The 27315-nt window shown below is 49.5% G+C and overlaps 2 protein-coding genes across 5 annotated transcripts; both read left to right on the top strand.

Annotated features, from left to right (window-relative positions):
* Nucleotides 1–3566: 3566 nt before the first annotated feature.
* On the top strand, nucleotides 3567–16430 carry YWHAB (tyrosine 3-monooxygenase/tryptophan 5-monooxygenase activation protein beta). The gene is made up of 6 exons (XM_072350024.1): nucleotides 3567–3700; nucleotides 10188–10488; nucleotides 11478–11601; nucleotides 12500–12663; nucleotides 13940–14035; nucleotides 14513–16430. Exons 2-6 carry the CDS (start codon nucleotides 10195–10197, stop codon nucleotides 14567–14569), a joined length of 735 nt encoding a protein of 244 aa, XP_072206125.1. The 5' UTR covers nucleotides 3567–3700; nucleotides 10188–10194; the 3' UTR covers nucleotides 14570–16430.
* Nucleotides 16431–17761: 1331 nt separating this feature from the next.
* PABPC1L (poly(A) binding protein cytoplasmic 1 like) lies at nucleotides 17762–27108 on the top strand. 4 transcript variants are annotated; one of them, XM_072350195.1, is made up of 15 exons: nucleotides 17762–17819; nucleotides 18547–18758; nucleotides 19339–19532; nucleotides 19911–20026; nucleotides 20606–20745; nucleotides 21310–21404; nucleotides 21647–21784; nucleotides 21960–22055; nucleotides 22658–22924; nucleotides 23377–23467; nucleotides 23713–23838; nucleotides 24336–24469; nucleotides 24759–24852; nucleotides 25274–25404; nucleotides 26167–27108. In XM_072350195.1, exons 2-15 carry the CDS (start codon nucleotides 18566–18568, stop codon nucleotides 26248–26250), a joined length of 1899 nt encoding a protein of 632 aa, XP_072206296.1. In that variant the 5' UTR covers nucleotides 17762–17819; nucleotides 18547–18565; the 3' UTR covers nucleotides 26251–27108. The 4 variants fall into 4 exon arrangements, 3 of the variants coding, with proteins under 3 accessions (XP_072206296.1, XP_072206294.1, XP_072206295.1); XM_072350193.1 differs by having other exon boundaries at nucleotides 17763–17817; nucleotides 23710–23838; XM_072350194.1 differs by lacking the exon at nucleotides 17762–17819 and adding an exon at nucleotides 18079–18220 and having other exon boundaries at nucleotides 23710–23838.
* Nucleotides 27109–27315: the final 207 nt, after the last annotated feature.

Below are 27315 nucleotides of genomic sequence, written 5' to 3'. Positions count from 1 at the left end.
GCTCCCGTGGACTGTTAAGCTGCTGATGGCCTGCTGGATGGTGTCTATTAAGAGAGACACCTTGAACGACAAGCCAGAGGTTGGAAACATGCTGCATTCCTTCTCACTGCGAGTTCTCTGAGATAAACAAAGATTTCAGGGTCATTTACATGGGGAGGTGGAGGAACAGCCACCTTTTCTTTTGAGGTTGATTCGCTGCATGCCCCAACCTGAGATCTTGGGTAGAAATGGGAGGGAAATTGCGGTCCTATGTAATTGTAGATAAAGCTCTGCCCTTTGCTGTAAACCCTTTGTTTTGACAGTCAGGTTCTGCACAGGATGAAGGCTAAATATTCCACGCACTGGTTTTCATCATGAAGAACTTCTGAGCTGTGGGCAGCTTCCGTAGTTCTTCAGTCATTGAGTTTTTAGGCCTTCAATGCGACAACACCCAAAGCCCAGATGCTGGCGTTCCTTCCCAGCCCTCTTCTACCCTTGGAAACTGGATTTCCTTGGGCTGGCATCTTGGAAAGACTTGCTTTTTGTTCCTTGAATTCTTTTAGGCGTTACCTGACATTAGAAATGCACAGCAACTCCACGGGTCTCAATAGCTACAGAATTTACAGCAGTGCATTCGGTTCTATTGATGCTGGTTTTCTGCACTGCCACCACTTGCAGCCTGCAATAAATTACCTGGGTTTAATTCATGACAGAGAGTTCATTGCACCTCCCCAGCAATAGCATTCTCTGCTTGGGATGCTACAGCCAAGGCTGCATTCCTGGAGCTGAATTTCTGCCCTGCCCAAGACATTTATTCTACCCTTATTTCCCATCACACCGTTTTCTACTATGCAGCTCATTTACATTTTCTTGCTCGCGCTCCGTGCCATACGTTGCTCTGTTGCTTTGCAGTTTTGCTCTTACCCTTGTTGTGTAAAGTAATCTTCAGACCTTCAAACTAAACTAGGCGTTCGACTACACATATTTATGATGTTGGCCCATGCTGTCAGAAGCGAATGTCGGTGGTATGGCATTTTGCTGCCATATGACAGATGGCAGCAGAGGGGCAATCTGACCTAATGGCATCTGAGATGGAAGTGCGTATGAAGCAAAGACGTGTCATTGAATTCCTCCATGTGGAAAAAATGCCCCCCCGTTGGTATTTGGTGACGCTTGCTGGACGTTTATGGACAGCAAACATTGGCTGTGAGCACAGCGAAGTGGTGGGTGGTGCGTTTCAGCAGTGGTGACAGCAGGTCATCTTTGCTGGTGCAGTTTGTTACAGGCACGGCATGCAGGCCGTGTCCATCACTGCTGGAGATGCATAGCTAATGGTGGTGACTGTTAAAAAAGCATGTTTGGTAGCTGAGATTGTGCTCTGTTAAACAGCATTATTGTGCTCTTTGTATCGGTTGCAGTTTACATGGGAATAATGAGGAGGCATTACTTTCAGATCAACCTTCATAGCTGCAGCCCTAGACAATTTCTCTTCAAGCAGCCCAGGCAAGCCAAAAGGTTGATGCCCATGTCATAGCAGGTGCCTTAAACCAGCATCCTAATTCCATTCAGCATCATCCCCTGCCACCTCAGCGATCTGTGATTCAGCTCTGGAACAACTGGAAGGCCCAGACTGTGGATGCAGAGCACAGAGGGGAAAGAAAAACAGAGTAAGAGAACCAAAAAATAAATCTCCCTTAGTAGATTGCAATTACATTTCGAGTGCTTTCTTTCAGTATGATAGCATAGCGCCGTCCCTTTCTCTTTGGGTGACAGACTGCTGGGCAGCCAGCATCTCCTACACAGCGATCGTGCACTGCCATCACCTGTTTGCTTCTGGTATCTACCTCAGCTGAGAGCTGCTTCCTAAATGAGAAACAAATAAATCTCACAATCATAAAACAAAATCACAAAACCTGAGCAGCCCAAGACGTTATTCCTTAAAGAAAACCCTCAGTCCATGCAACAACCGGTCCTCCACTGCAGGGAGCCTTGGCTATCCCCTCAGCTGGAGCACATCTGTATGAGCAGTGCCAAGACCAGCAATGGTGGCTGTGCTCCCCTTGCAGAGCAAGAGGGGCCTTTCAGCTGGAGGGCGGCCTGGTCCCTACGCTGAGCCCATCCTTGAAGTGCTCTACCTGGGTGATGTGATGGGGAACGCAGCAGAACTTCCCAAAGCCAAAGCAGGATGGCACTGAACACAGAGCAAAGCGGCTGTGCCGAGATGCAGCACCCCAGGAGCACCGGGAGCAGCCGGGACACAGAGCAGGGAGGTGGGGACTGGAGGGGAGGACGAGGGGGCAGAAATGCTTCCTCTGGGGAGGAGAAACCTGTGGGGTCAGCAGTGACTGAGCCAGGCTCAATGCTGCTCAATGCTGCCCAATGCTGCTCAATGCTGCTCAGTGCTGCCCAATGCTGCTCAGTGCTGCCCAATGCTGCTCAATGCTGCTTAATGCTGCCCAATGCTGCTCAGTGCTGCTCAATGCTGCTCAGTGCTGCTCAATGCTGCCCAATGCTGCTCAATGCTGCTCAGTGCTGCCCAATGCTGCTCAGTGCTGCCCAATGCTGCTCAATGCTGCTTAATGCTGCCCAATGCTGCTCAGTGCTGCTCAATGCTGCTCAGTGCTGCTCAATGCTGCCCAATGCTGCTCAATGCTGCTCAATGCTGCCCAATGCTGCTCAATGCTGCTCAGTGCTGCTCAGTGCTGCTCAATGCTGCTCAGTGCTGCCCAATGCTGCCCAACGCTGCTCAGTGCTGCTCAGTGCTGCCCAATGCTGCTCAGTGCTGCTCAGTGCTGCCCAATGCTGCTCAGTGCTGCTCAGTGCTGCCCAATGCTGCCCAATGCTGCTCAATGCTGCTCAGTGCTGCCCAATGCTGCTCAATGCTGCCCAATGCTGCTCAATGCTGCCCAATGCTGCTCAGTGCTGCCCAATGCTGCTCAGTGCTGCCCAATGCTGCTCAATGCTGCTTAATGCTGCCCAATGCTGCTCAGTGCTGCTCAATGCTGCTCAGTGCTGCCCAATGCTGCTCAGTGCTGCTCAATGCTGCCCAATGCTGCCCAGTGCTGCAGCCGACCCTCCCAGCCGCAGTCACGGCCCTTTGGAGGGCGGTGAAGCAGGAAGCCGCCCCGCTCCTCACACGGCCACGCTTGAGCCCGACGCGGGGCTGCGTGAAGGCGGGCAGTGTGTGAAGGCGGGCAGTGCTGCCATGGGACACACTGTGGCTCCTGGTCCCGCGGCGCAGCTGGGGGCGGTGCTGCCGTGAGTCCCGAACGACCCTACGCGCTTAACGCCGAACTCATCTCCTTACAGCTCTTCACATCAGGTCCCAGCGCGCTCCCTCCCCGCTCCCCCATTCGGCCCGTTGTTCCACGCGCACAAAGCCCATCACGCAGATAAAGATCTCGGGGGGATTTGTCGCTTTATTCAATCGCAGCCCGCCCCGCCGCCGCCATTTTCCGCCGCCGTCTCCTCAGGGCCGCAGCGCGCCTCCCTCCGCGTTGCTATAGCAACCGAGAGCCGGCTGGCGCCCGCCGCGGCGCATCCAATCAGGAGGCGGCGCTCCCCCCCTCCCTCCCCCGGCGCCGGAAGGGGCGTGTCCTCGGCGCCGGAAGCGGGGCCGCAGCTCCGCAGGGTGTGTTTGTGCGTGCGCCGAGCGGCCGCCGCGCTCCATTCGCCTCGCCCGCCGGGATCCAGGCTGCGGTGCGCGCCGCCCCCCCGCCAGGTGAGGGTCTCCGGCCGCACACGCCTCGCTCCCCGGCCGAGCCGCGCCGCCCGGTCCCGCCGGAGTCCGGGGAGCGGGCGGGGGAGGCCTGGGGGGCGGCGGAGGCCGCGGCGGGAGGGCCCCGCGCCGTGCGGAAGGGGGCGGCGGGACCGCGCCGCTTCTTTCCCCCGATCGCCCGGCGGAGCGAAGCCGCCCCGAGTAACGGTGCGACCCTCCCGCGGGGGCCGCTGCGAGACCGAGCGGGCGGCGCCGGCTTCTGTCCCGGCCCCGCCCGCCTGAGTCACTGGGCCGCCGCGGGGCGAGGCCGCGCACACCTGGACGGAGCCGCGGGCCCGCGCCCTCTGCCGCCGCCCGCGAAGGGCTCGGCCCGGGCGAGGGGAGGAGGCGATCCGCCCACGGGGCAGGGCCGAGCCCGGCTCGCGGCCCCCTCCTCCCCAGGGCTCCTCCCTGCACGACCCTCTCCGGGCTCCGGGCCTTCTCGCGGCGCTCACAAAGCCGGGAGCTGCTGCGAGGCTCCTGCTGCAGCGCCCGTCCGTATGAGCCCGCTCGGGTTTAGGAGAGGGGATGGGATGGAACGTCTGCGGTGCTTCAGGAGAAGATGTGACATCGATGGCGTTATTCTTAATTTTAAATGATTCGTATTTGGGGATGGAGATGAGTTTAGGGAGGACTGCAGAGGGAAGGAAGCTGACTTCACGCTATCCCCAGTATATAAGAGGGTTGGGTGGTAACCTGGACTAACAGCTTTAGGCATTATTTGAGGTATGTAGGATTAGATATTAATTGGAATGATAGCAAGTCAGTGAGACGCAGTCACTGTGTTATTGTGTAGGGCAAAAATGTATCTCATGCAGCCACTGCAATATCATCCGGTTACTTAGTTAACTTCCTTGCCAACAGTTAAAGTAACTTTTCTTGCTGTCGGAAGAAAAACTGTTTATCATGCAGGGCTGCAGGAGCTGCATTCCTACAAAAGAATTGGTAAAGCTGTGTAGCGTTCCTGGTTTGGGAACACTTGTGTCTTCACACATGCGCTGCTGCAGGACCTCAGGCAGAAATTGTAGTGCTTGTATTTAAAGAGTAGCTCGCACTGTTTGAAAGCAGTGTGGAGATGCAAACTCAAAGGAAAAGAAAGAACGTGAGTGCTTGCTTCACTCTTGATATTAAAAAACCTGCAAAAATAGTTTATGTAATACTTGGTTTATTAAATTGGTACCAGTGGAGTGTTAGACTCATTGCACAGATGGGCCCGGTGCAGTTTTCTCAACCTCATTATGTCAGTACTGCATGTTCTGATCTCTGCTATTTTGATATAGAGTCCTTCTTTTTATAAGCAGGCCTTTGCTGGCATGCAGCTTTTTGTGCTGTATGTGAATAAACTCCAATAAGGAGGAGTTAAGTCAATAGTTATTTGAATAACGGGATGAAAAGCTCGTACTGCAGCCTGTCTGGTGTCCTCATAGATCCCAGCAGGACTAGGCCTTATTTTCATGGCTTTTATATGACCACACTTTTCGCTCTACGCTGTAATAGAAACGTTTTCAGATTGTTATTACCAAGTGATTTACCTGCGATACGGATCCATTCGTTTGTCATTCATTTTATGCCTGGGGGGAGATTTTTTGGGGGATAACTGACTATTTGCACTCGGACTCGGGCCAAAAGCGCGCTCACTGGAACAGCAAGGTGTTACCACGTAAGTACGTTGTACTTTGGAACCACGTGCTTGTCTCCACCTGCAGCTATCCTGTGTGAAGTGCCATAGGTATGTAGCAGTGCGATGCTTTTCAGCCTCAGGTTCCTCATCAGAAGTCATTAGGGACAACAAGGCTGCGGTCACTAAACTTAAGTTGTCCATCCAATGTCAGTTTCCATCCCTGCTCTTGTTACTTCTGATAGAAAATCCCATGGTTGTTTGCAGAGATTGAAAGCCTTCTGTATCAGTTTTCCAAATGACGGGGAAAATCAGTTTGAGGGAAAAGCAATGAATGGTGGCAGAAAGCAGCAAATTGAGGCATGGCTTTATAGAATGTTAATGTTACATTTGCAGGATGATTAGCACCAAAGGCCGGGATGTTTTTTAATCAGCAGGTACAGAGGAGGTTGGTGCTGTGTGCTGCACAAGGTCAGCGAGAATATCACAGCTGTGAAACCCATTTTCTTTTCCCTTCCTTCAGCATGCAGTATATTTTGCTGAACTTTTGTCATAGCCAGGCTCAGGGTGGCTGTAGAAGACTTCAGTGTTGTGATCGCAGCAGACGTCCATTTTCTGATCAGTTATTTAGCAATAGATGGTTGCCTTGGAGGGAACTGAAATAGAGAGACACAAATAATGAAGCGAAATGGCTGAGGTAAAGCAAAGAAGGTTCATCGCACTCCATTTAAAGAAGGGCAATTCCTTTCATGCAGGAACTACTGACCGAGTGATGCCTGCTTGATGCTGGCTGCCATCAGTATCACACAGGTTCTGCCAGCATTGTAGCTCTGCTGTCAGCATGTGTGCACCTGAATGATGGCTTTGCCATTTGCTTCAGAAATAAAAGCTGTTAGTCTCAATAATTACAGAAACAGAATGGAACGTACCTCGCAGACGTGTTTAATTTTGTAATGAATTGCCTATCCACAGACCTCTAAGGTATGTTCACGTGTTGGTAGTTGAACCATAAATGCTATACCACATATATACCACAATCTGCTTTTCCTGTTACAATCTGAACGGATCTACACGGTTTGTGACCGAGAAATGATTGTGTCACATTTCACTGAATCTGATTTTACACTCATTTCTCCCAGTGAAACATCAGTCTGTTAAATTGCATCTCTATGTGACTCGTTAGTGATGGGGTTTGTCAAAGCAGCAGTTCTATAATGAGGTGGAAGTGTTTGCCTGACAGCCTCTGATAGTTGCTGCGAGGAGAAAAACAATACACAGAAATCGATGAGTTAATTAGCATCAGAAGAGCAGGCAGACTTCAGGCCAGCATCAGCTTATTAGTATTGTCTTGTCAGTTCAATATGTTACATAAGCCAGATTTTTTTTCAGCATCGTTTCTCATCTAGTTCCTACAGACCTTAAACACAGTTACTTCTGTTTTGGCTTTGTCCTAAAGAGTTCATTCAGCCTGGAAGCAGTGAAGGCCACAAAGCAGGTGCTGTAACTGCTGAGCAGCAAGATGCAGCCCTCCTCAAGCACTCGCAGTCTTCTGAGGAACGTTACCTTACATGGTTTGCTCTTCAGCTGTTATTGACATGTGAACCTCCAGTGTTGTGCATCGCTCTTGAGAGCTCTGGGTGTCCTGAGTTCAGGTGCTACATCCAGGATGGACACACCTTCCCCTCCTTACTGCATCTTGCACTGAAAGTAACCAAGCGTTTATAAACCTGCTGAGCTCTACCTTAGGTGTTTTGTCATTGTATCAGCTCTCACCTACACGGATGTAGAACTTTTTGTGGGGAGGGAAGTAAGCAGTTGTAATCTGCCTATACACGCAATCCTGCACTTGTAATGTGTTGGCAGAGTTTAGGCTGTATGAGGGAGAGATGGTTTTTGTCTCTTACTTTGAGTGCGGGGAATCAGAGTGCTTTGAATTGCTGGCTGCTTGTACTGATGGCTGCAGCTGCTGGCTAATAGTGGCATTCCTTACTGTAAGTGGTGTCCAACCACTCCTTTCTGGAGGGCTGCTAAGTTGTGGTTTGACAGATTCTTAAGAAGGCAATCTTAAGAATTTTCAATGTATGAACAAATCTGAGCACCTTCCGCTTAGAACAGGCAACTTCTGCAACTCCTCCATGGCTGTGATCTGCACGTCTTCCCTCCTTTTTCCATCTTCCCTCTTTCCCTTTTGCCGACATGGCATGGCTTCAGTAGTACCAGAGTAGATCGTTCCTGTTGGCCTTCTGTTTGTCACCTCTGTGTGTCTGGCTCCTAGCTGCAGGTAACCTTTGTTAGCTGGCTTCTGTTTGTGGCCTAGGACTATTTTTAGCTGTAGGCTTTGCTTGTTTCAGACTGTGGCACACTGATCCATTGTTAGTGTGGCTTCCATCTCCTTTATGGGAGGGACTAGTTATAAGTGATACTTGCCTCTTTGCCTTTTCAAACATCACTCCTTTCCTTGTATCTTTTTTTCCTTCTGGCAAACACTTCCCTCTTTTGGAGCTCAAGCCAGCATAGCTCTGCAAAGCTCTTCTCCAGGCTTCTAGCAAGGTAAGCAACAGAATGAAGTGATCTTTACACAGCACCCTGTGACTGAAGTAACGGTAGGCTGACTGGCAGGTTGCAGACATCTTGGTGTGGGCAATGTGTTTCTTGCTGCGTTGAAGTTCTGTTAACTCCATTTTATGGAACAGTACTTTGCAGTTTCATAGCAAACACACTAAGAGTACAGATATTGAGATAAATCAACAGTTCAAACCCCTGTGTAATGAATTCTTCATTTAAGCCAGTGAAGTTCTGAGGAGCTCCATCTTCAGTAATGACTTTAAGTTGCATTTAAGATGTGCTTGAATGTATGCTACTAAAGGAAGTTATTTGAGAAGCAGCATTGTAATGCTCCGTGCTAATGCTTTGGCTGTATAGCTGATGTGTTAAAGTGGTTTCTGGAGCTCTTTTATCCACTAGCACTTGGTCCTTGCAGTTCCCTCTTGATTTCCTTAGCACGTCCTTACACGAACCCATTGGCTGCCACAGACTGACTTGCATCCAGAGATAAATATGTCAGGTAGCTTGATAAAACAAACTCCTCAGCATTTCCAAACTAAACTACATTTTGTTTGTAAACAAAATTCTGGACCAATGACTTGTGTGCACGTCAGATCGCTATTGGCAAAATGCAGATCAAAGATCAGACTGACCTTCCAGTGGCAGAATGTAAACTACTGGCATTGCTTGCCTTGGGGCTTCAGCATGCAGGCTCTGTCTAATGTATAACTGTGTTCCCTGAAAGGAGGAGAAGATGGTGGCAGAACTTGTAGAAGCTGTGCAGACTGAGGAAGCTGGAAGTGTTTTGTTTAGGTGTCCTGTTACTTAAATTTGGCTCTTGTGACATAGAAAGCATTCTTCAGGTGTGCTCTAAACACGGTGCTGAGCTAAGGGAATGGTTTGGGAAGTTGCAGCAGTTGTAATAGATCCTCTCAATGGTGAACAGTCTGGTGATTTCCTTAGTCTTACTGTGTACATGTGTATGTACAGCAGTGTTTTGTCAGTCCTTTACATAGAGCTACAGTCTCTTGCCTAATCAATAGAAGCCTGTGAAAGCCAATTAGGAATGTATTCTTATTTATTTTTTCCAGTTTCTTTAGAGTTGTTTGTAGGCTGTTTAGATCTCACACTGAATAGTTCTGATCTAGACAGTGAGAGCCCTGATTGACTTGAAGCAGCAAGAGAGGAATCTTAGTGCTCAATGCTAACAAAAATGACCATTCTGGGTCTGTCAGGAAGTGCAGATTTAAGTGTATGGCAAAATGTTACTGATGAATCTGAACACCTGGGAGTTTGTGAGGCATTGAGGTCCTCTGCATGGAGACTCATTTTGTTTTCCTGCAAACTGGGGCCCAGCTGATAGAATACAACGTTAGTTTAATGGCCGAGTTAACTTAATGTTGCTGCTGTCTTGTAGGAACATGCAGTGCTCAGTCTGATACTGACAAGTTCTTTACTAGCTTCATTTTTCTTTGCTAAAGCTCTTGAGGGACGCAGTGGTGGTGTGATGTGTTCTTCTTGATGCAGTTTAGCTGAAGTCACTGCAGATGATAAACAAGTTGTTTCCATACGAGCAATTGGTTTTGCAGCAGGGACTGTTACGCAGGCCACATCCCATTCATTTCTGTGCATGTCAGAGGTACTTAAAGACCTTAGGAGCCCAAATCCACAGCCACTCTAGGTGTGTGGAATTGCCCATTTTAGATATGCATCTGTCTATATATATAAAGAATAAATTTCTAGTAGAGCAGTATAAATGTATTTTCTGTGGTTGCTGACAGCTGTATCTATGGTGGGTGTGGTACATTCCTATAGAAACATCTCTAGCAGTGAGCAGAAGATGCTTGCTGTCAGGAGGGGTTGTCCAGCTGGCCTGTGCTCTGAAACGGTTGCTGTTAAAGACTAATACACAACCAAAATAGATGAAGGCTCTGCTGATTCCTGCGGCAGAGCATGAGGTGTATCCCAGGCTGAGCTGTGGCTGCTATGGGAAAGAGGAGAGTCTTACCCAGGGAACATGCTGACGTGCCTACCTTCATGCTCATTTAGATTTTGCAGAAATATGTGGAATAATGGTCACGTGCTTTCAGGGTTGTAATTGTACATAATTTCTGTATGTAAATTGTTATCTGTCAATTTTTTTTACACTAAAAACTATTCGTATCTACTGGAGTGGGTAAACTTGTCGTCTTTTAGTGACTGTGAGTTGTCCTTCACCCATCAACATTAACTTTTGCTGTATAGACAATCTAAAAGTATTTTCCTCTTTTTATTCCCCGCTAACTACAGGATAGCCATGGATAAGAGTGAGTTGGTACAGAAAGCCAAACTGGCTGAGCAGGCCGAGCGTTACGATGACATGGCTGCTGCTATGAAGGCTGTCACTGAGCAAGGACATGAACTGTCCAATGAAGAAAGGAATCTCCTCTCAGTTGCCTACAAGAACGTGGTCGGTGCCCGCCGCTCATCTTGGCGTGTGATTTCCAGCATTGAACAGAAAACAGAGAGGAATGAGAAAAAACAGCAGATGGGAAGAGAATATCGTGAGAAAATTGAGGCTGAATTGCAAGATATCTGCAATGATGTTCTGGTAATAATCCAACAGCAAAAATAACAGTAGCTTGTACTGCAGTATTCTTCAGAGAGCCTTAAGGAATCTTATTCGGGTTGTAGATACTGCATCACCATAGCAGGGAAGCAGTTCTGCTTACCACAGGTTTAAGTCCTCTTCTAGCTCCTAAATAATCTAGTTGGTTTCTTAAGGAATTTTCTGTATTCATGTTTCAAAAATAGCATTTTGTTTAAATAGAAACGAACAAGGCAGTGTTGAAGGCTGCCTAACTGCTGGCCAGTGCTCAGTGTGAAAGTGAGATTAGCAATAGCATAAATCCTGATTAAAAAGCTTGCTGTTTGCTTAAATTGTTTTGTTAATGAATGCTGACTTCCTGAGGATTGTTCAGTACCTTTTAGGGGATGGAGAAGGTTTGCACTTCCCCAGAATTAGTTCTGTTGTTTCTTTCTCTTAAACGAGAGGGATCCTTTATGCTGTTGTTTGTTTTGCTACAGATCTGCCCTCAGGAACAGATGATGCCAGTACTCTCAGTCTTCTCACCTCTTTCTGAATGTGCACGTGCTGTCTGTGCCGCTGTTCAGGTTTTCAGCTGGAGCTGCAGATAGCATCAGTTTGTTACAGATTCACTGACATGCACAGAGTTGAAACCTGTGGTGGGAAAGGTGACTACATCTGTGCTAATAGCAAGCTGCTGCTCTTCATTAGCTTGCTTGTGGGTGTAGTTTTGCTTCAGTGTATTTCTAGGAAAATACTTGCAGTATTAAGCTCTGATAGCCATTAGGTTCTGCAGATTCTCAATAGCTTCAACAGAGCAAATGTTCTGAGGATAAGAATACAAATGGTTTCTTTTTTACTTACTGAGTTTAGGGAACATTGAAGTGACTGACACACAAGTATGCATGTTCGTGTTCTACCACTTTGTGTTCACTGTTGTAATGGAGGCTTGGTTTCAGACATTATTTTTATGACTTGGGAAGAAAACAAAAAGCGATGTTTTGCTTTCTCAGGAACTCCTGGATAAATACCTTATTGTCAACGCCACGCAGCCGGAAAGCAAGGTCTTCTATTTGAAAATGAAAGGCGATTACTACAGATACCTGTCAGAGGTGGCATCTGGGGACAATAAGCAAAGTAGGTAGAGGTGAAAGCTCTCACTCTGCTGGAGTCTGGGTAAATCAAGTGTAGGAAGCACTTCTCATTTTCTCCTTTTTCTTTCTTTTTTGCTCATGCTTAATAGTTTTGAAGATGAGTGCAGAACAGGTCACTTATAGAGCAACATGTTTGTGTAAAATTAATAGAAGTGATTAACCAATATTCGTCACATCTATCAAATTCTGCTTGCAGCCCCCAACCTCTATGATTTTAAGGTTTATTTGGCAGTGTAAAATTATTTTCCTGATGCATGGAGAAGAGCTTTTTTTTCTTTCCATGAGAAATGCTTTGTTGCTGTCATTTTTGTGTTTCAGCTGTGAATTTACCTCAGTTCTTCTGTTTGCAGACTTTCTGCTTGCGGAGGTGTGGGACGTTGGGTTACCAAGTCTTAAGCCAGTTCATCTTAGGAAGTGTTAAAGCAATGCTGAACTATGCCTGAGTTTTTGGTGGGTGTCTGATCTGGCCCACAACTTGCAAGCTTAGTTTGACACCATTCTTGGATGTGGTGTTACCCATTAGGGAAGGGACTTCACTTCCTTCTGAAAGGCCATACTGAGGTACTGAACACATGACCTGCCTAAGGAAAGTTTCCTTCTCAGGAGAGTTTAAATATGTCATTTAGATAAACTTTCCCTCACACTGTATTGTCTGGATTTATTAGAATTCAAGTTCTACAGCCCAAACCTTTATCTGAACAAATATTTCAGCCTTAGTGGTTTAGCCAGAGGCTGTTCCCTCTGAAATCATTGAAAGAACCTTGAGTGCCTTTGATATTTAGTAAATACCTAGTGGCATAAATAGTCTAGACCAAGAATACGAGTACCATGAAGTACAGTGATGTACTATACATTAATACGCTTGTAATTGCTTCTTGCAGCAACGGTAGCAAACTCTCAGCAAGCTTACCAGGAGGCATTTGAAATTAGCAAGAAAGAGATGCAGCCAACGCACCCCATTCGACTTGGGTTGGCTCTCAATTTCTCTGTCTTCTATTATGAGATACTCAATTCTCCTGAAAAAGCCTGTAATCTGGCCAAGACGGTAAGCAGACTCTGTTACCAATTTCTGTGTGGGTTAAGGAGATAATTACATAGTTACAATAGCACCTGGTAGAGGATTGTGCTTTCTCATATGAAATTCCTTAATTGTGTTGTCTTTAAACTATAGTCATCTTGGTATGTTTTCGGGTAACTTAGCTGGACCAGCTTAGCCTTCAGGACAGCTAATTTACTAGTGCAGTTGATTCAGTGAGAGGGGAGACAGCGATTCTTCTTATGTTCACTTCATTACCTTAAAATTCTGTGTGTCAAGTTTGAGAGCACTGTTTAAAGTGAAACTTATTTAAATTTGAACACATTTGATGCGTGGAGCGTTGTCTACTGCAGGCGGAGCTCCAAGTGTTGCTTTGTGTTTGCACGCTCACCTCTCTCCAGAGACCAAAACGAGTTTGTGTGATGGTTTGTGCCAAACAAGTTGGTTGTCACTTTCTGGTTTAGCCTCCTCCTTAAAGTAGGATTAAAGCTTCATAAGTGAAACATTTCTTACATCTGTGAGTGATAACTGGTAGTAACTTGAGTAATTCGGCATCAGCTGAATCACTGTGTTCTTGATACACATTTTAACTATATTTTGTAACTGGTACTGAAGTTTTTCTGTGCGAAATACTGCTGCTATCCCTGGGTTTTGTTGGCTTTTTTCGTTAATATTCTTACATCTGTTTAAAACCCGAATGAGAAAGGGTACTCTTACTCTAATCATGGCTCTCAGCTCTGACCTGCAGTGTGCACCTTCAAGTATAACAGATGGATGGGCAGCGTGGCTTTTAGTCTCTGTTAAAACATACCTGATGTCCTGTACTGTTTTGAGAAGAGATCCGAGACAAAGAATCCTACTCTACTGCCCAGAAAAACCCAACCCTTGACTTCCATTTCATTTTCTACTTACTTACGTATAATATGTATCAACTGAATAGTACCTTTCTCTTCTACAGTCACTGAGCACTTCATCTTTCCTTTAATTAAAGTATTGCTATTAAGTTTTCTTCTTAGACCTGACTTTCAGCTAGATGAGTCATAGTTCAATATGGCAGTGTGTGCTTACCTCTTCAGTACTTGGTGCTGGCCTTAATCTTGGCTCTTCATGGGGACTTCTCTTTTCCCACTGGCTCTTTAGCAATCTGGTGCTTACTCTGGTTTCTTTTTCTTGGTAGAAAAGAAAAATATGGAAGCTTTGTTATAAATTTATGTGATTCATGTAGGCAGAAATGAGTTCAGAGTGCAGAGTGAAAGCACTTTCTTTATTTCCTTGCATGTTTTAGGCATTTGATGAAGCAATAGCAGAGCTGGACACGCTGAATGAAGAGTCTTACAAAGACAGCACTCTCATCATGCAGCTGCTTAGAGACAACCTCACTGTAAGTAGCACAGGGAAAACCGCTGCATTCTGCGCTGCTGCTTCTTAAGGCAGCTGGACTCTGCTAAGTAGGACATAGCTGAAGATTCATGTAGTTCTGTGCCACTGAAAACACTTTTTGTGAATCAAGTCGGAGTCTTGACTGCACTGCTGCTTGTAACCAGACCAGTCTGACTTGCTTAAATCAGAGACCACTTGATAACCACTGCAACAAGCAGCCTTTTTGTAACACAGTGCAGGGTGCCTGTTCCCAGCAGCCAGACTGTCTTTGTGTTTGATTTGAAAACTTAGTTTGCTTTTTACTTGTAATATTCTACCCAGTTCCTAGTTTCTCCTTTATCTTTAGTGTTAAATTTGGTTCTCGATTACTCTTAGCTGAGTGAATTGCACAGCTGTTAACTGTGCCGCCTTCCCTTTACCTGCGGTTGTAATTAACTGTGTGCTTTCAGCATGAACATGTATTTGTGTTTTCTTACAGCTATGGACGTCGGAAAACCAGGGAGATGAAGGTGATGCTGGAGAGGGAGAGAACTAATGGCTGTCACGCTTCACTATATGTTCAATGTCACCCTGTATCCTACACATATATCCCTTTGTGCGACAAGCAAAAAGAATAGTACATCGACTTTCACAACCTCAACGTAGCAAAAACTGTCTGTGGGGTAAAAACGGTTGGTTGGTGTTCTGTGTACTTAAAATGGAGGTCGGTTATTATAATGGCATTCCGAATTTTCCTATGATGAACATTTACAGTTCCGATTACCGTGTTTATATTTTTAACTGAACACTGTGATTATGGGTTTTGTGATTGCAATTGACTTTACAAAACTCTTATTGGTAGAAAAAATAGACATCAATTATGTAACAACGGAAAGTAAAATTTGGCACCGAAATAGTCGAAGTACAATTCTGTTGTAAAGTTGTACAGAAAGTTATAGAGATTCTATTGTGACACTGGGGCATGGATGGAAAACAGTCCGATGTGTGGCATTCCAGTTAGTAACACACTGCTATGGGTTAGTTTAACACTCTGTAGACGTTTTTAACCAAGTCTGAGGCACCGCTTTCAGTCAAAAGCTCACTTTGTCAATCCTATCTTTCTGGGGACCAGGTTTGTTTTGAGGAGGAGGGTAACGGGGGAGTTAGCAGCTTGATTTCCAAACTCTTTACACTGGCAGATAACTGGGATTTGACTTCTAAAAGTGGTTTTGTGCTCATACAACATGCATGACTAAGCCCCTTCCCACAGCAATAACTTAATTATATCTTCAATATTCTTCAGTAGTGAGGATTCTTGGTTCACTACCATGGACTTGCAATAGCAGAAGATTCAATTTTTTGAATGGCCTTATTAGTTTGGATGATACCATGAAGTGATCTGCCACTTTTGCATTACTATACTCTTGGGTGAATCAAAAACTCCATGGTATTCCCATTCTGAGTTTATCTCGAAAGCCTTTTAATTACTCCACTGAGCCTTTAAGTTTGCTTTATACAAAACTTCCTTCCCCCCCATCCCACTCCATTCATCATTGACCCTTTTACCTGTTGAAACTCCATCGAAGCAATTTTAGACTCCCACATACACACACATCATGCTTTTCTTTGGTTGTGGCTGATGGCAAGATGGCAGGTGAGACCTGAGGCTGCCAGAGGTCAGGTTTCTGTCTCGGCTGCTTGAGAGCTGCCAGTGCTGTTGCAGTCTTCAGCTCATCTGCCATTATATCTGTGGGTTGTTTTTATTTTGTAATTCCAAGATCTGGCTCAAATATTCAGGATTTCCCATCTATTGTACTGGAATGCGGACCTTACCCATCTGTAATGCTTGTAACTTGTAATATTTGAGCCCCCCCCCCATGTCCACACCTATTATGTTTCAAACATGTCCCATTGAATAAAACCTAATAAGAGTCGTGTGAATAATGCAGTGGAAAAGATGAGGAACGGTCACCTCTCAGTCTCGCGGTATCATCCCCTGCCTTCACATTCCACGTAGGTATAGGCTCCATCTGTTTGTCTGTCCATCTGTCTGCTGAAGAGAGACTTTCATGCACTGATTTTAAAACTCCCCTCTACTAGCTGAACAAATTGTGCAGTTCATACTTGGCGCTTGATAAATGCAGTAGTGAATGTGGAACCGAGCCTGTCTGTATATCTGGTAGCTCTTTTCGCTTTGTTTTTACTGACCAGTATTCTGCCTAAAGTTTGCTTCTGTGACGGTTCTATTGCCTAGCACACATGTGGTTGTGAGAATAGTATAGCAAAAAGAAAAACCTGGTTATTTGATGTACTAGATTTGTGTATGTCTTTTAAACAGTTCTAGTTTCACCTTACACAGAATAATCAGGAAAGTGTAAAAGAATTCAAAAGTGAATAATAAAACAATTTTATCAGTTGGTTGTTGCCTGTTCTGTTTGCCATCCTTCGTGTGGTGGTAGAATCACCACTTCCTTCTTATTTACATGCTTGGATCTTGTGTTGGGTGAGCCTTTCCCGAAGGCACTGATGCTTCGTTCAGCTGCATTCAGCTCTTTGAAATCAGGGTAGAAAGCAGCAAGACAAGGGGAAATGGGTTTAAGTTGAAGGAGGGAAGATTTGGGTTGGATGTCAGGGGAAGCTCTTTACTGAGAGTGGGGAGGTGCTGGAACAGCTGCCAAGAGATCTGGCTGTGGATGCCCCGTCCATCCCTGGAGGTGTTGAAAGCCAGCTTGGATGGGGCCATGGGCAGCCTGGGCTGGTATTCAGTGTGGAGGCTGGTGGCCCTGCCTGTGGTGGGGGGTTGGAGCTTTGTGATCCTTGAGGTCCCTTCCAACCCGGGCCGTTCTGTGATTCATGACCTGCTCCCTTGCAGGGAGTTTTGTCCCTCAGCCTTCCAGCTCTGGAGCAGAAAGGTTCTCTCTTTGAGGTCACACTTGTATTGCCACTGCAGGACTTAATAGGACTGCAACTACACATCTGTTTAATTCACTACGACTCGCTGCACACTGCATGGATGAACACAACGTGCACACCGAAGTCAGCCAGCACTCGCAGCCATTGGCCAGTTACATTTAAAGCTTTTTCCTCGGGGAAACGTAAACGCATTCTTCTGAATGAGGGGTTGGCTTTCCAGCCAGGCCTCCCCCAGTCACTGCGTGCATTCCTCATTGCACATCACAGCCCGCACACGCTCGTTAACTCCTCAGCTGGTGGGCTACGAAGGCAACAAGCGGAGGCGACTTCCAGGAAACGGTGCTGGAAGGCTCGAATAGCAGCGGCTCAGTGCGGTGAGTGCCGGGGAGGCTGCTCGGAGCCCAGCAGACGCCCTGCCTGCTCGGAGAGCCCCTTCGGCTCCTGCACTGCGGTGACCCCGGAGCGCTGCCGCGGGTGCGGTGCTGGATGCGGTGTGCTGCCGGCCTACAGCACGGCCCTTCTGTGTTTGTCCTGCAGCCTTCAGAGCTGTGCGTGCTCTTAAATAACTACAGCGAACACTGACGGCGTTGTCGGCTCCAGAAAAGAAGGATTCCGGGGCTGGCTGCCGATCCCCGCCTGCCGAGCGGCGCTTAGGAGCTGTGGGAACACTCCTCGAGTCGTTGATCTTTAGGGCTAGGTACAGCGCACAGCGCAGCCCCGCGGCTCGCAGCGGCACATTGCGGGCGGTGGGCGGGGCGTTGCGGGGCGGCGGCCGCCGGAGGGCGGGGAGCGCCCCGGGGAGGCGCGGCTCCGTTCCGCCCCCGGCGCCGCCGCGGTTAGAGGCGGGCGGTGTCCGCAGCGGTGCTGCGCGTGGAGCCGCCGGAGCGATCGGTGTGAGTGTGGGGAGCGGGCCGGGTTCCATCAGCTCTCCCCGCCGGGCCGCGCTCAGCCCTCAGCTGGCTCCTCTCGTTGCGCTCCGGTCGCCGCCGTCGTTCCGGAGCTGCGGCGCTGCCTCGGGGCCCGGGACGGCCCGGCCGTGTCCGAGGGCTCGGGCTGCTGGCTGGCCCTGCCCGCCGCTCGGCTCTGCCGTGCCCGTGGCGGAGGCGTTGCTTTGTGCCGCTCCCTGTGTCCGCGGAACGCTCGCGTGCGGCTCCGGGGCTTTCCGAGCTGTGCGGACGGAGCCCGGCTGTGCTCCGCCGTGTCAGGGCGGGAGCTGCACCGTTCCTGCGCTTCAGGTGCTGCTTCGGAGCCGCCCGCAGCGCCGCGCCCCGCCTCGGGGCCGGCTGAGCACGGGGTTGGAGTGGGGGTGTGCTGGCTGGAGGTGTGCTGGCAAAGGGCTGCTTACCTTCAGAGGGGTGAAGCTCCGTTTCTTTCCTCTTGATGTTGGAGAGCTGGAAGGCACGTGTCTGTGTCCGCCGTGTGCTGTGCTGGGGGCTGTGATGTGCCGGCAGCTCCGGAGTGGCTTTTCCCCACCACAAAGTGTCCCTGCGGACCCTGAGGTCCCCCTGGGGCTGCCATCCCCGGAGGCTCTGTCACATCTGGCCCTGCAGCAGCCCGGCTCTGACACAGGGCTGTCCCTGCTGTCCCCAACCCACGCTGTGTGTCTGTCTCCCTCTCCAGCTGAGCTTTGTGGTTGACCATGAACGCCAGTGGCCCCGGCTACCCGTTGGCTTCTCTCTATGTGGGGGACCTCCACCCGGACGTGACCGAAGCCATGCTCTATGAGAAGTTCTCACCTGCTGGGCCCATCCTGTCCATCCGGGTGTGCCGGGACGTGGCCTCGCGCCGATCGCTGGGCTATGCCTACATCAACTTCCAGCAGCCTGCAGATGGTGAGCGCTGGAACACAGCCCTGAACACAGCCCTGCTGAGCTGCCCCACAGCTGGGGCTCAGGGCGGTGTGGGAGGAGCTGGGCTGGCAGCTGTTGGGGATGCTGATACCATGCATGTGCTGGGCTTGGGCTGTTGTTAATCCCAGTCTGCGCTCTCCTGTGGGACGGTGACCCTATGGCTGCTCAGGGACTGGGAGGTGGTGGTTATATGGGTGAGAGGAAGGAGAATTGTAAGTCTTGTCCCTCTGAGCCTCGAGAAGGGCATCCAGAACCCTTCTGCCCTTTGCTAGGCAGCTGGTTACCCACTGGTTTATACCAAGCAGAAGTCAGGTTCCTCTCTCAGTTTCCCTCTGCTGACATCCCATCTCATCCTGCTGACCACAGCAGCACTGAATGGTAGAACTGCCTAAAGGTAAAGGCTGCTCTGCCAGATGCTTTTGGCAGGACCTGAAGCCATCTGCCTTGTTTAGGAAATGCTCAGCAGTGTCCCTGATTCCTGCACTTGTCTCAGGGTCTCTATGGCATGGAAGGAGTCTGTCCCTGTGATAATCCCATCCCCTCTGTGTTCACTCTTTGCCAGCCGAGCGAGCCCTGGACACCATGAACTTCGAAGTGATCAAAGGCCGACCTGTTCGAATCATGTGGTCCCAGCGAGACCCTGGGCTCAGGAAGTCAGGGGTTGGAAATGTCTTTATCAAGAACCTGGATGACTCCATTGACAACAAAGCCCTTTACGACACATTCTCAGCCTTTGGAAACATCCTGTCCTGCAAGGTACCTCCCTGTGGCTGCACTGCTGTAACAGGACCTGCTGCATGCAGAGCTTCCCCACGTTCTTGGCAGTGTGTTACAACCAATTCACTTTCTTGTTTCGCTTAAGTTTCCTTTGAATTCCCACCCTTTGCCTGGATAGAAGCATTCTGTGTTTCCCATGGGGGTGGGAGAGGCTTTTCTTCCCCCACATTCCCTTTGTTTCTTCTTGCTGATCTGCTGCCTCCAAACACCTGAACACAGCTCTGCTGCATTGGGAGCAGGCTGTAGGGAGGGTGAATGTGCTGGAAGCAAGGGTGGTTTTCCCTGGGACTTACTCATGTGCAAGGATGTAGAAAACCAGCGTCTGTAGATTATTTTTTTCTCTTGCTGTTTTTGTAGGTGGTTTGTGATGAAAATGGATCCCGTGGCCATGGCTTTGTTCATTTTGAGACCCAAGAGGCAGCAATTCGAGCCATCCAGACCATGAATGGGATGCTCCTCAATGACCGCAAGGTGTAAGTCTGGCTCTGCTCCTCTATTGGTTTGCTGCTTGTTTGGGAGCTCATGTGTGCCCTGCTCAGGCTGCTGCCTCCTGCACTCAGTGTCTCCTCCTTTCCCTTCCCAACTGAGCACTGTGCTTCTGCTTTCTAGAGCTGGAGCCACTCGCAGTCTTTGCAGATGGCAGCATGATGATGGTTTGCAGCCCTTACTAATGATGGGGAAAGAACCTGACCTGGGGCTTGTTTTATTGTTAAGGCGGTGTAATGAATACCCACAAAGCAGGGCTGGTCTTCAGTCTTCATCATCCGGGTCATATAATCTGAGGCAGGAAGTTTTGTCCTGCAGCAGCACTCTGCTGGTGTTACGTGGCATCAGGTCTTGTGAGCTACTTCCCTCTCTGCGGCAAGGGGCTGCCAAAGGGCCCGGGGATGCCTTGGAGGAAGAGAGCTGTGATGTGGTGACATCCACCAGTGCATCTTTTAGGGTGACAGCCCCAGGATGAGTTGGCCTGTACTGAGACAGATGAGCCTGTGCCTGTTTTCCTCCTGTAGAGGACAGAGAACCATAAAACCTTCTCTACTTGCTTCCCACAGCTTTGTTGGCCACTTTAAATCCCGCAAAGAGCGCGAGGCAGAGTTTGGGGCTCGGGCAATGGAGTTCACCAACGTCTACATCAAAAACTTTGGGGATAACATGGATGATAACAGGCTGCGGGAAATATTCTCCAGGTTTGGTAAGTGTGGGAAGTGAGCTGGAGACCCCAGAGAGAGATGGGGAATGCGTGGCTGAAACAGAGCCCTTCTCTTGTTGTGACACCAGGCGGCTAAAGAGTTGCAGTCTTGTGTTGTCAGGATGCTGTGAGTGCTTTCCTGTAATGACAGAGGATGTTATTAGGTGACCCAAGATTATTCAGTCCATTACCTTCTCACAGCAGGTCTTGGTGCTGTGCCAGCTCATAGGCCATGCTTGGCTACTGCAAGCTCAGCTCATCTGTGAATGTCACTTCTGTGAACGTGACGTTTGTGTTGATGCATCAAGGAGATGAGAACTTGTGGCCAAAGAACCTGAAAAGCCAACAGCAACGAGAGCAGCATGCTGGGTGGGAGGGATCATCCTGGCCTCTCACACCTCCTTCTCCCACACTGCAGCAGGGGTCCAGCAGTTCCTCCTGCTGCTTGGCTCTTCCCCACTGCCTCCCAGTCTTTTCTTTGGGCCAGTGTCTTGTGGTGGCTTTGTTTGCTCCTGTGCCCTGGCTGGGCAGCCTTCTTTACAGTGCTGCTTTCCTTCCCTCCTACAGGAAAGACGCTGAGTGTCAAAGTCATGATGGACAACACTGGCCGCTCCAGAGGCTTTGGGTTCGTGAACTTTGAGAAACATGAAGAAGCCCAGAAGGCAAGCAGCTCCTTGATGTAGAGCTGGTGGGCAGCTTGGCTGCCTGCTGCTGGCTCTGGTCGTCTGCTGAGCTCTCCCCTGTCTTGAATGGGCAGCACCTGTACAGGCCAGCCTTTTGGCCAGGGTGGGGGTGGCCTTTGTGAGGGCATGGCTCCTGCCCTGTGCTCACCTCTGCTTGCTGTGGGGCTGGGGCAGTGGGGGGGAAGGGTTCCGCAGGGCTCAGAGCTGCGTTCTGCTGGCAGGCTGTGGCTGACATGAACGGAAAGGAGATCAATGGGCGGATGGTGTACGTGGGCCGGGCGCAGAAGCGGCTGGAACGGCAGAGTGAGCTGAAACGGAAGTTTGAGCAGATGAAGCAGGAGCGAGTGAGCAGGTACCAGGTAAGGGGGGGATGGGCTGAGCCCTCCTATGTGCTTTGCCCTGCAGGCGAATCCTCTGCGATACAGGTAACCACGCAGATGCTGATGAAATATCAGTTTTAAAACCTGCTGTAAACCTTGGGGTCCTTACCTAGTTTTTGGGAGGAGGCCAAGCTGCTTTTCTGCCCCTTTGCAGGGGGTCAACCTGTATGTGAAGAACCTGGATGACGGGATAGATGATGAGCGGCTGAGGAAGGAATTCTCTCCTTATGGCACCATCACCAGTGCCAAGGTGAGGGGCTGAGGGTCCTTGGGCTTTGCTGGTTGGTTGCTCAGCCCTGTGTGAGGGGTTGGGATGATTCTTTTTTGAGCTACAGTTCCGTACTGATGGCTTGTATCTCAAGCCAAGCATGAAGGATGTATCGCTTGTATCCAGTTCTGATTCAGCAAGTCTTGGTAACTTTGCTGAGTTATCCCAGTGAAATGCAGGATGTGGCCCCTTAAAGCCAAATCACTCTGAATGTTGCACAGCTGCTAACATAATCCAGGGCCAGTGTGACACTGCAACCCTGCTTGCTTCTGAGCAAGCATCAGATGCTGCAGCAGTACAGAGTCCTGCAGGGCTGAGGGAGATCAGAGATCTTGAGCTGGCCTGGGCTCTGACCTCTGCACTTAGCAAACCTATGGCTTTCACACAGGCATATCCTCTCCTTCCTTGGGAAAGGCTGGGACAGGTGGGAGCATCCTATGCCAACCTGTCTAACCCTGGGTGTGGGTGCCTTGGGGTGCCTCTGCCCTGCTACCCACATGCAGGGGAGGCCCTGACTGTACTGTGTTTTGTGAGTGGCTGTGCTGTTCTGTGGACTTAGCTGTGTTGTTCTAATCCAATTTTAGGTGATGACAGAGGGTGGCCACAGCAAAGGGTTTGGCTTTGTATGTTTTTCCTCTCCAGAAGAGGCTACCAAGGCCGTGACAGAAATGAACGGACGGATTGTTAGTACTAAGCCTCTCTATGTTGCACTCGCACAAAGGAAAGAGGAGAGGAAAGCAATTCTCACCAACCAGTACATGCAGCGATTGGCCACCATGAGGGCACTGCCTGGCCCTTTCCTTGGCACCTTCCAGCCTCCCCCAGGCTATTTCCTCCCCCCCATCCCTCAGGTGAGTCCCTTAGGGACAGCCTTGCGTGGGGACCTGAATTTGCTGCATGTAGGAAGGAGCTGGGATTGGTTAGTAGGACCTAAGAGCGCATCTCTGTTCTGCACAGACCCAAGTGCTGTTTGGTGTCAGTGCATGGCTTCAAAATCAGTGGCAGGATGTGCAGAAAAGCTGGTTTGAGGTGCTCCCACAATGGGCTGGGTGTTTGGTAGCCCCAGGTTCCTCCTTGGATCACCAAGAAGTTTAGTGGAAGGGTTTGAGTGTGGAGATGGAATCTCCTAATGGAATGAGGGGAGGCAGGAGCGTTAGAGAAATGGGAACAATGCGCATGGGGAGGAGATGTGTGGGCTTGCTGGGGTTTTCGGCTTGTCTGGCTGCTGAGATGCCCTTTGCCCTGCTGATCTGATATAGATCAGGTCCCCAGTCACCTCAGGTTACTTATTCTCCTCCCATAGCCGCAAACCAGACCTGCTTTCTACAGCCCCAGCCCAGTTGTCCCTGTCCGTCCTGCCACTCGCTGGAGTGCGCAGCCCTCCCGGCCTCCCTGTGAGTGCATCCATCTGTCCCTTGCTGTCAGCTGGGCTGGTTCGGGGACCGGGACACTCTCTTAAAGACACCACAAAGCATGTGGCCATGGGAAGCTATCACCTGGAGAAGCATGCAGTAGGGCTCACTGGTGGCAGGCACTGGGGCTCAGGCTAAGCACAGAAACTTTCCCTGACCGCGGATGTCTCCTCCCATGCTTTTTTTCTGTCAGAAACTTCACTAACTGTGCCCCATCTCTCCAGCAGCGTACCCTGCAGCCACCCCCATCTTGAGGGCTGCTGTGCAGCCCCGGCGCCTGCTGTCCAACGTCAGCACCACAAGACAGGCATCCACCCAAGTGCCTCGTGTGCCCCATCAGGCGCAGAGAGTGGGTGAGTGCCACGGGGACCTGACTCAGGCCCTGCAGCAGTGGGTGTGCATAGGGGCTGGCTACCCCTGGGGTGACTGGAATAGTGTGATTCCTTGCAGTGCAGGTTGTGTGGTGATGGGGCTGGAGCAGTGCAGGTAGAAGCATGTAACTTTTGGGGAAAGTTGTAGCCTTAAGTCTCTAATACACAGATTGGTTTTGTTGGATGCTGCTCCTTCATTGAAGGTGATGGTACAGCTACGGCTCGGTGCTCAGACTGAAGCAGGGGTTTTCACTTGCTCCAGGTGAACTGCTTTGTGGCTGATCCCAGTAAAACATGCTTCTGTCAGGGTTGCTTGGGGCACACTGCTCTCTGGGGGAGCAAGGTGTGGGTGTCTCTGCACAGAGCAGTGGGCACAAAGGCAGTGCCCCTCCTGAGAACCCAGGGGCTGTTTGAGCCCACAGCAGGGATTAGCCTGATTGCAAGCCTGTGTTTAACAGTCTCTTCCTTCCTTGTTGCAGCCAACATAGGGACGCAGACGGTCAATGCCCGGGTGCCCTCCTCGCCCACCATGCGGGGTGTCCCGCAGTACAAGTACTCCCTGGCTGTGAGGAACATCCAACCCATGGGCAGCGTGCCACCTGGGGTTCAGCAGGTAGTGCCAGGCTGTGTGGTACCCCATGGTTTTGGTCCAAACTGTTGTGATGGAATCCCTTCCTGAGCTCCAGGTGCTCATCCTGCAGCAGTGTACATGTGTGATGCCTGGCTCTGGTTTTCCCCAAAAGCTTGCATTGGAATACAAGCAGGCAGTGCCCAGAGCTTGCACTGGTGGCTCTGGAGGGCAAAATGCCGCACTGCATCCAAGGGCCAGCACTGTTCCTGTATGCCAGCTCGTGTTTTGCTTCCAGCCTGACTGCTGTTCTTCTCTATATTTCTTCACCCAGGTGGGAGAACCCGCTGTGCATATCCAAGGGCAGGAGCCGCTGACAGCATCTGTGCTTGCAGCAGCCCCTCCACAGGAGCAGAAGCAAATGATAGGTGGGTGTCTGGGCTGCCAGAGATCCTCCTGGTTGTGCACGTGTGGGCAGGTGGACTTGCATGTGTTAGGGAGAGCTTAGATGATAGGAGAAGCTCTGAGCCTGTGTTGGAGTTCTCTAAGATTATATCGCTTTAAAAAGGACTAGACTGTGTTGGAAGGATATGGAATGAGCAATCTCCTCTCTGTCTTCATTCACTGCCTGGCAGTGGGGTGGGCTCTGCAGGAGAGGCACAGTTCCATCCTGCCTATGCTGCCCTGTGCAGTTGTCTGACTTCACCTGACAGCTTCTCTCCATGTGCAAAACCCCCATGAGCTCAGCAGAGAGCTGGGAGCAGAGCAGTTTGGGGAAGGAAGAGGGAAGGCATAGAGCTGGGAGTGCAGGGGAACTTCTACTGACATCTTCCCTGGTGCTTTGGGCAGGTGAGCGGCTCTACCCATTGATCCATGCAATGCACTCCTCGTTGGCTGGCAAGATCACAGGCATGCTGCTGGAGATTGACAATTCAGAGCTGCTGCTTCTGCTGGAGTCCCCTGAATCCTTGCACTCCAAGGTAGGGGGCACGTGGTGTCCGGACAGATTGTGTCCCAAAGAGTGAAGTATTACTGCTGCAAATGCTAGACGAGAGCTCTGGCCTTGGCTGTGGCCAAGGACTTTGGTACCACAGAAAGATAATGCAGCTGCTTTTCATAGTGAAAGGAAAACAGAGAGAGCCTCAGGCTGATAACATGCCTGCCCATCTTCAGCAAGAGGGGGAGCTCGGAACAGCTTTCTGAAAGCACGGCCGAGCTCTGGATTTGGAGGTGGATAGGAAGCAAAAGGGGGTGAAAAGTGGAGTGATTGCTCCTGGCAATTAAATGGCAAAATGCTATTTAGTTTAGGCTTAGTCCTAGTGAATATTTTGCTTCTGTTTCCCATCAAAACAATTACTGCATATCAAAACGAGTTACTGCACATCCTTGCTGCTGCTTGGAGGCAGGATTCACTTTCACCATTCTGTTGCCATCCTTTTTGGAGAAGCCTCGGCTATGCTGGGCAGTGCCAAGCAGCTTCATGGAGGGAGAGGTTTGGGTTCTCTCTCTGGCCACTTGTGCCTTATATGGAAAAGGAGAAATGCCTCAGCCCTTCCTTAGGGAGGAGACACCAGAGGTCTGAGGGCTGTTCCATCTTCTGGCATAGGCAGCAGGCTTCAATTATTTTTTATATAGGCTCTTTACCCACCTTGAAATGTGGCCTGTGTGAAACCTGGGTTACTGCAGTTGTTGAGCACATGGTGCTGCAACTCAGCTTTTCCCCAAATGTGTTCTTTCAACAGATTGAGGAAGCAGTTGCTGTTCTCCAGGCACACCAGGCCACTGAGGTGTCACACAAGGGCAGCACAGCCCCATTCCCGCAGTGAGCCTGGGTAGGTGCAGAGCTGCTGCACGAGCTGCTGCCTGCTCAGGGTCTGCGGCTTGTGACTTTGAAGCCTGTGGGTTGGGTTTCTTGTCCAGACCAAGTGAAGCTTGATGAGCAATTTTTTATCACGTGATTCATCCTCCATTTTCCAGAATTAACTGTACTGCAAAGGCACAGTTCTGCACATGGTGTTTGTTTTGGTGTGTGTGGTGCTTGTTTCTTTTATTTCCTCACGTGTTTATGGTAGTAACAACCGTACTATCAGAAAGGAAGGCAGGGAAGGATCTTGCTTTTCTGTGTGTCCAGTGAAGGACTGGTGCGGCCTCCCTAGGACTTCCCCACTGTTGTTGTAGAACCTTATGAGCAGATAAGCTTTTAAAATGTTGGAGCTGAGTGTGGGACAGATTGGTTAGTAAGCAATAGGGACTCTCACATACCTCTTTGAAGATGATGTTTTCTTGACATGTGATCACCAGGAAGCTGTGTGTTAATCCAAGCTCAGAGCTGACCTGTGCATTGTTGTCTGGATTAAACTGTTCTCTAGCGGTTGAAAAATTCTGCTTGTGGGTTCTCTGTGTCTCTTGTGGACTTTGTGACTCAAAGTGAACCTTGAGAACATTGCCTTTGGTGAACAACAGCAGCTGCATCACCTCACCTTGTTTTGGAGCTGTGCCCTCACACTGACCCTGGTTTGCCTTCAGCGCCCCATCCTGCTTTTTGTGTGTACTGTGTATCTTGCAGAACCCCTTCCTCCTTGCATCACTCTAGAAGCTGATTCTCTTCTCTTCTGAAAGCATCTTGTGAAATGTAACGTGGAACTCAGCCTGACTCAGTCACCCAGGAAATGACAAGTGCAGATGAATCATCACTCCAGTGAATTTATTGGGTTCTGTAGTTTTATTTGTTCCTGTAGCAGATGCTAATAAAGAACTGATGCTTCCACTTCCGAAGCATGAGTTTGCTTCCTTTGCAGAAAGGTAGCAAATACTCCGCCTTGGTTTGTGCAGGAGGAGAGACACATGGCAGCTAGGCTGCTGCAATTAGTGCTTGGTGCTTGTGATGTTGT

Source organism: Excalfactoria chinensis, chromosome 15, assembly GCF_039878825.1.
Source record: "Excalfactoria chinensis isolate bCotChi1 chromosome 15, bCotChi1.hap2, whole genome shotgun sequence".
Lineage (NCBI taxonomy): Eukaryota > Metazoa > Chordata > Aves > Galliformes > Phasianidae > Excalfactoria > Excalfactoria chinensis.
This window is presented reverse-complemented; position numbering and strand designations above follow the sequence as displayed.

Excerpts from the sequence above, each read along its gene's own strand:
- YWHAB (XM_072350024.1), top strand. The coding sequence starts at position 10,195 with ATGGATAAGAGTGAGTTGGTACAGAAAGCCAAACTGGCTGAGCAGGCC. Across the intron at positions 10,489-11,477 it reads ATATCTGCAATGATGTTCTG|GAACTCCTGGATAAATACCT; the intron begins GTAATAATCCAA and ends TTGCTTTCTCAG. Across the intron at positions 11,602-12,499 it reads ATCTGGGGACAATAAGCAAA|CAACGGTAGCAAACTCTCAG; the intron begins GTAGGTAGAGGT and ends TGCTTCTTGCAG.
- PABPC1L (XM_072350193.1), top strand. The coding sequence starts at position 18,566 with ATGAACGCCAGTGGCCCCGGCTACCCGTTGGCTTCTCTCTATGTGGGG. Across the intron at positions 20,746-21,309 it reads GGAAATATTCTCCAGGTTTG|GAAAGACGCTGAGTGTCAAA; the intron begins GTAAGTGTGGGA and ends TCCCTCCTACAG. Across the intron at positions 23,839-24,335 it reads CCATCAGGCGCAGAGAGTGG|CCAACATAGGGACGCAGACG; the intron begins GTGAGTGCCACG and ends TCCTTGTTGCAG.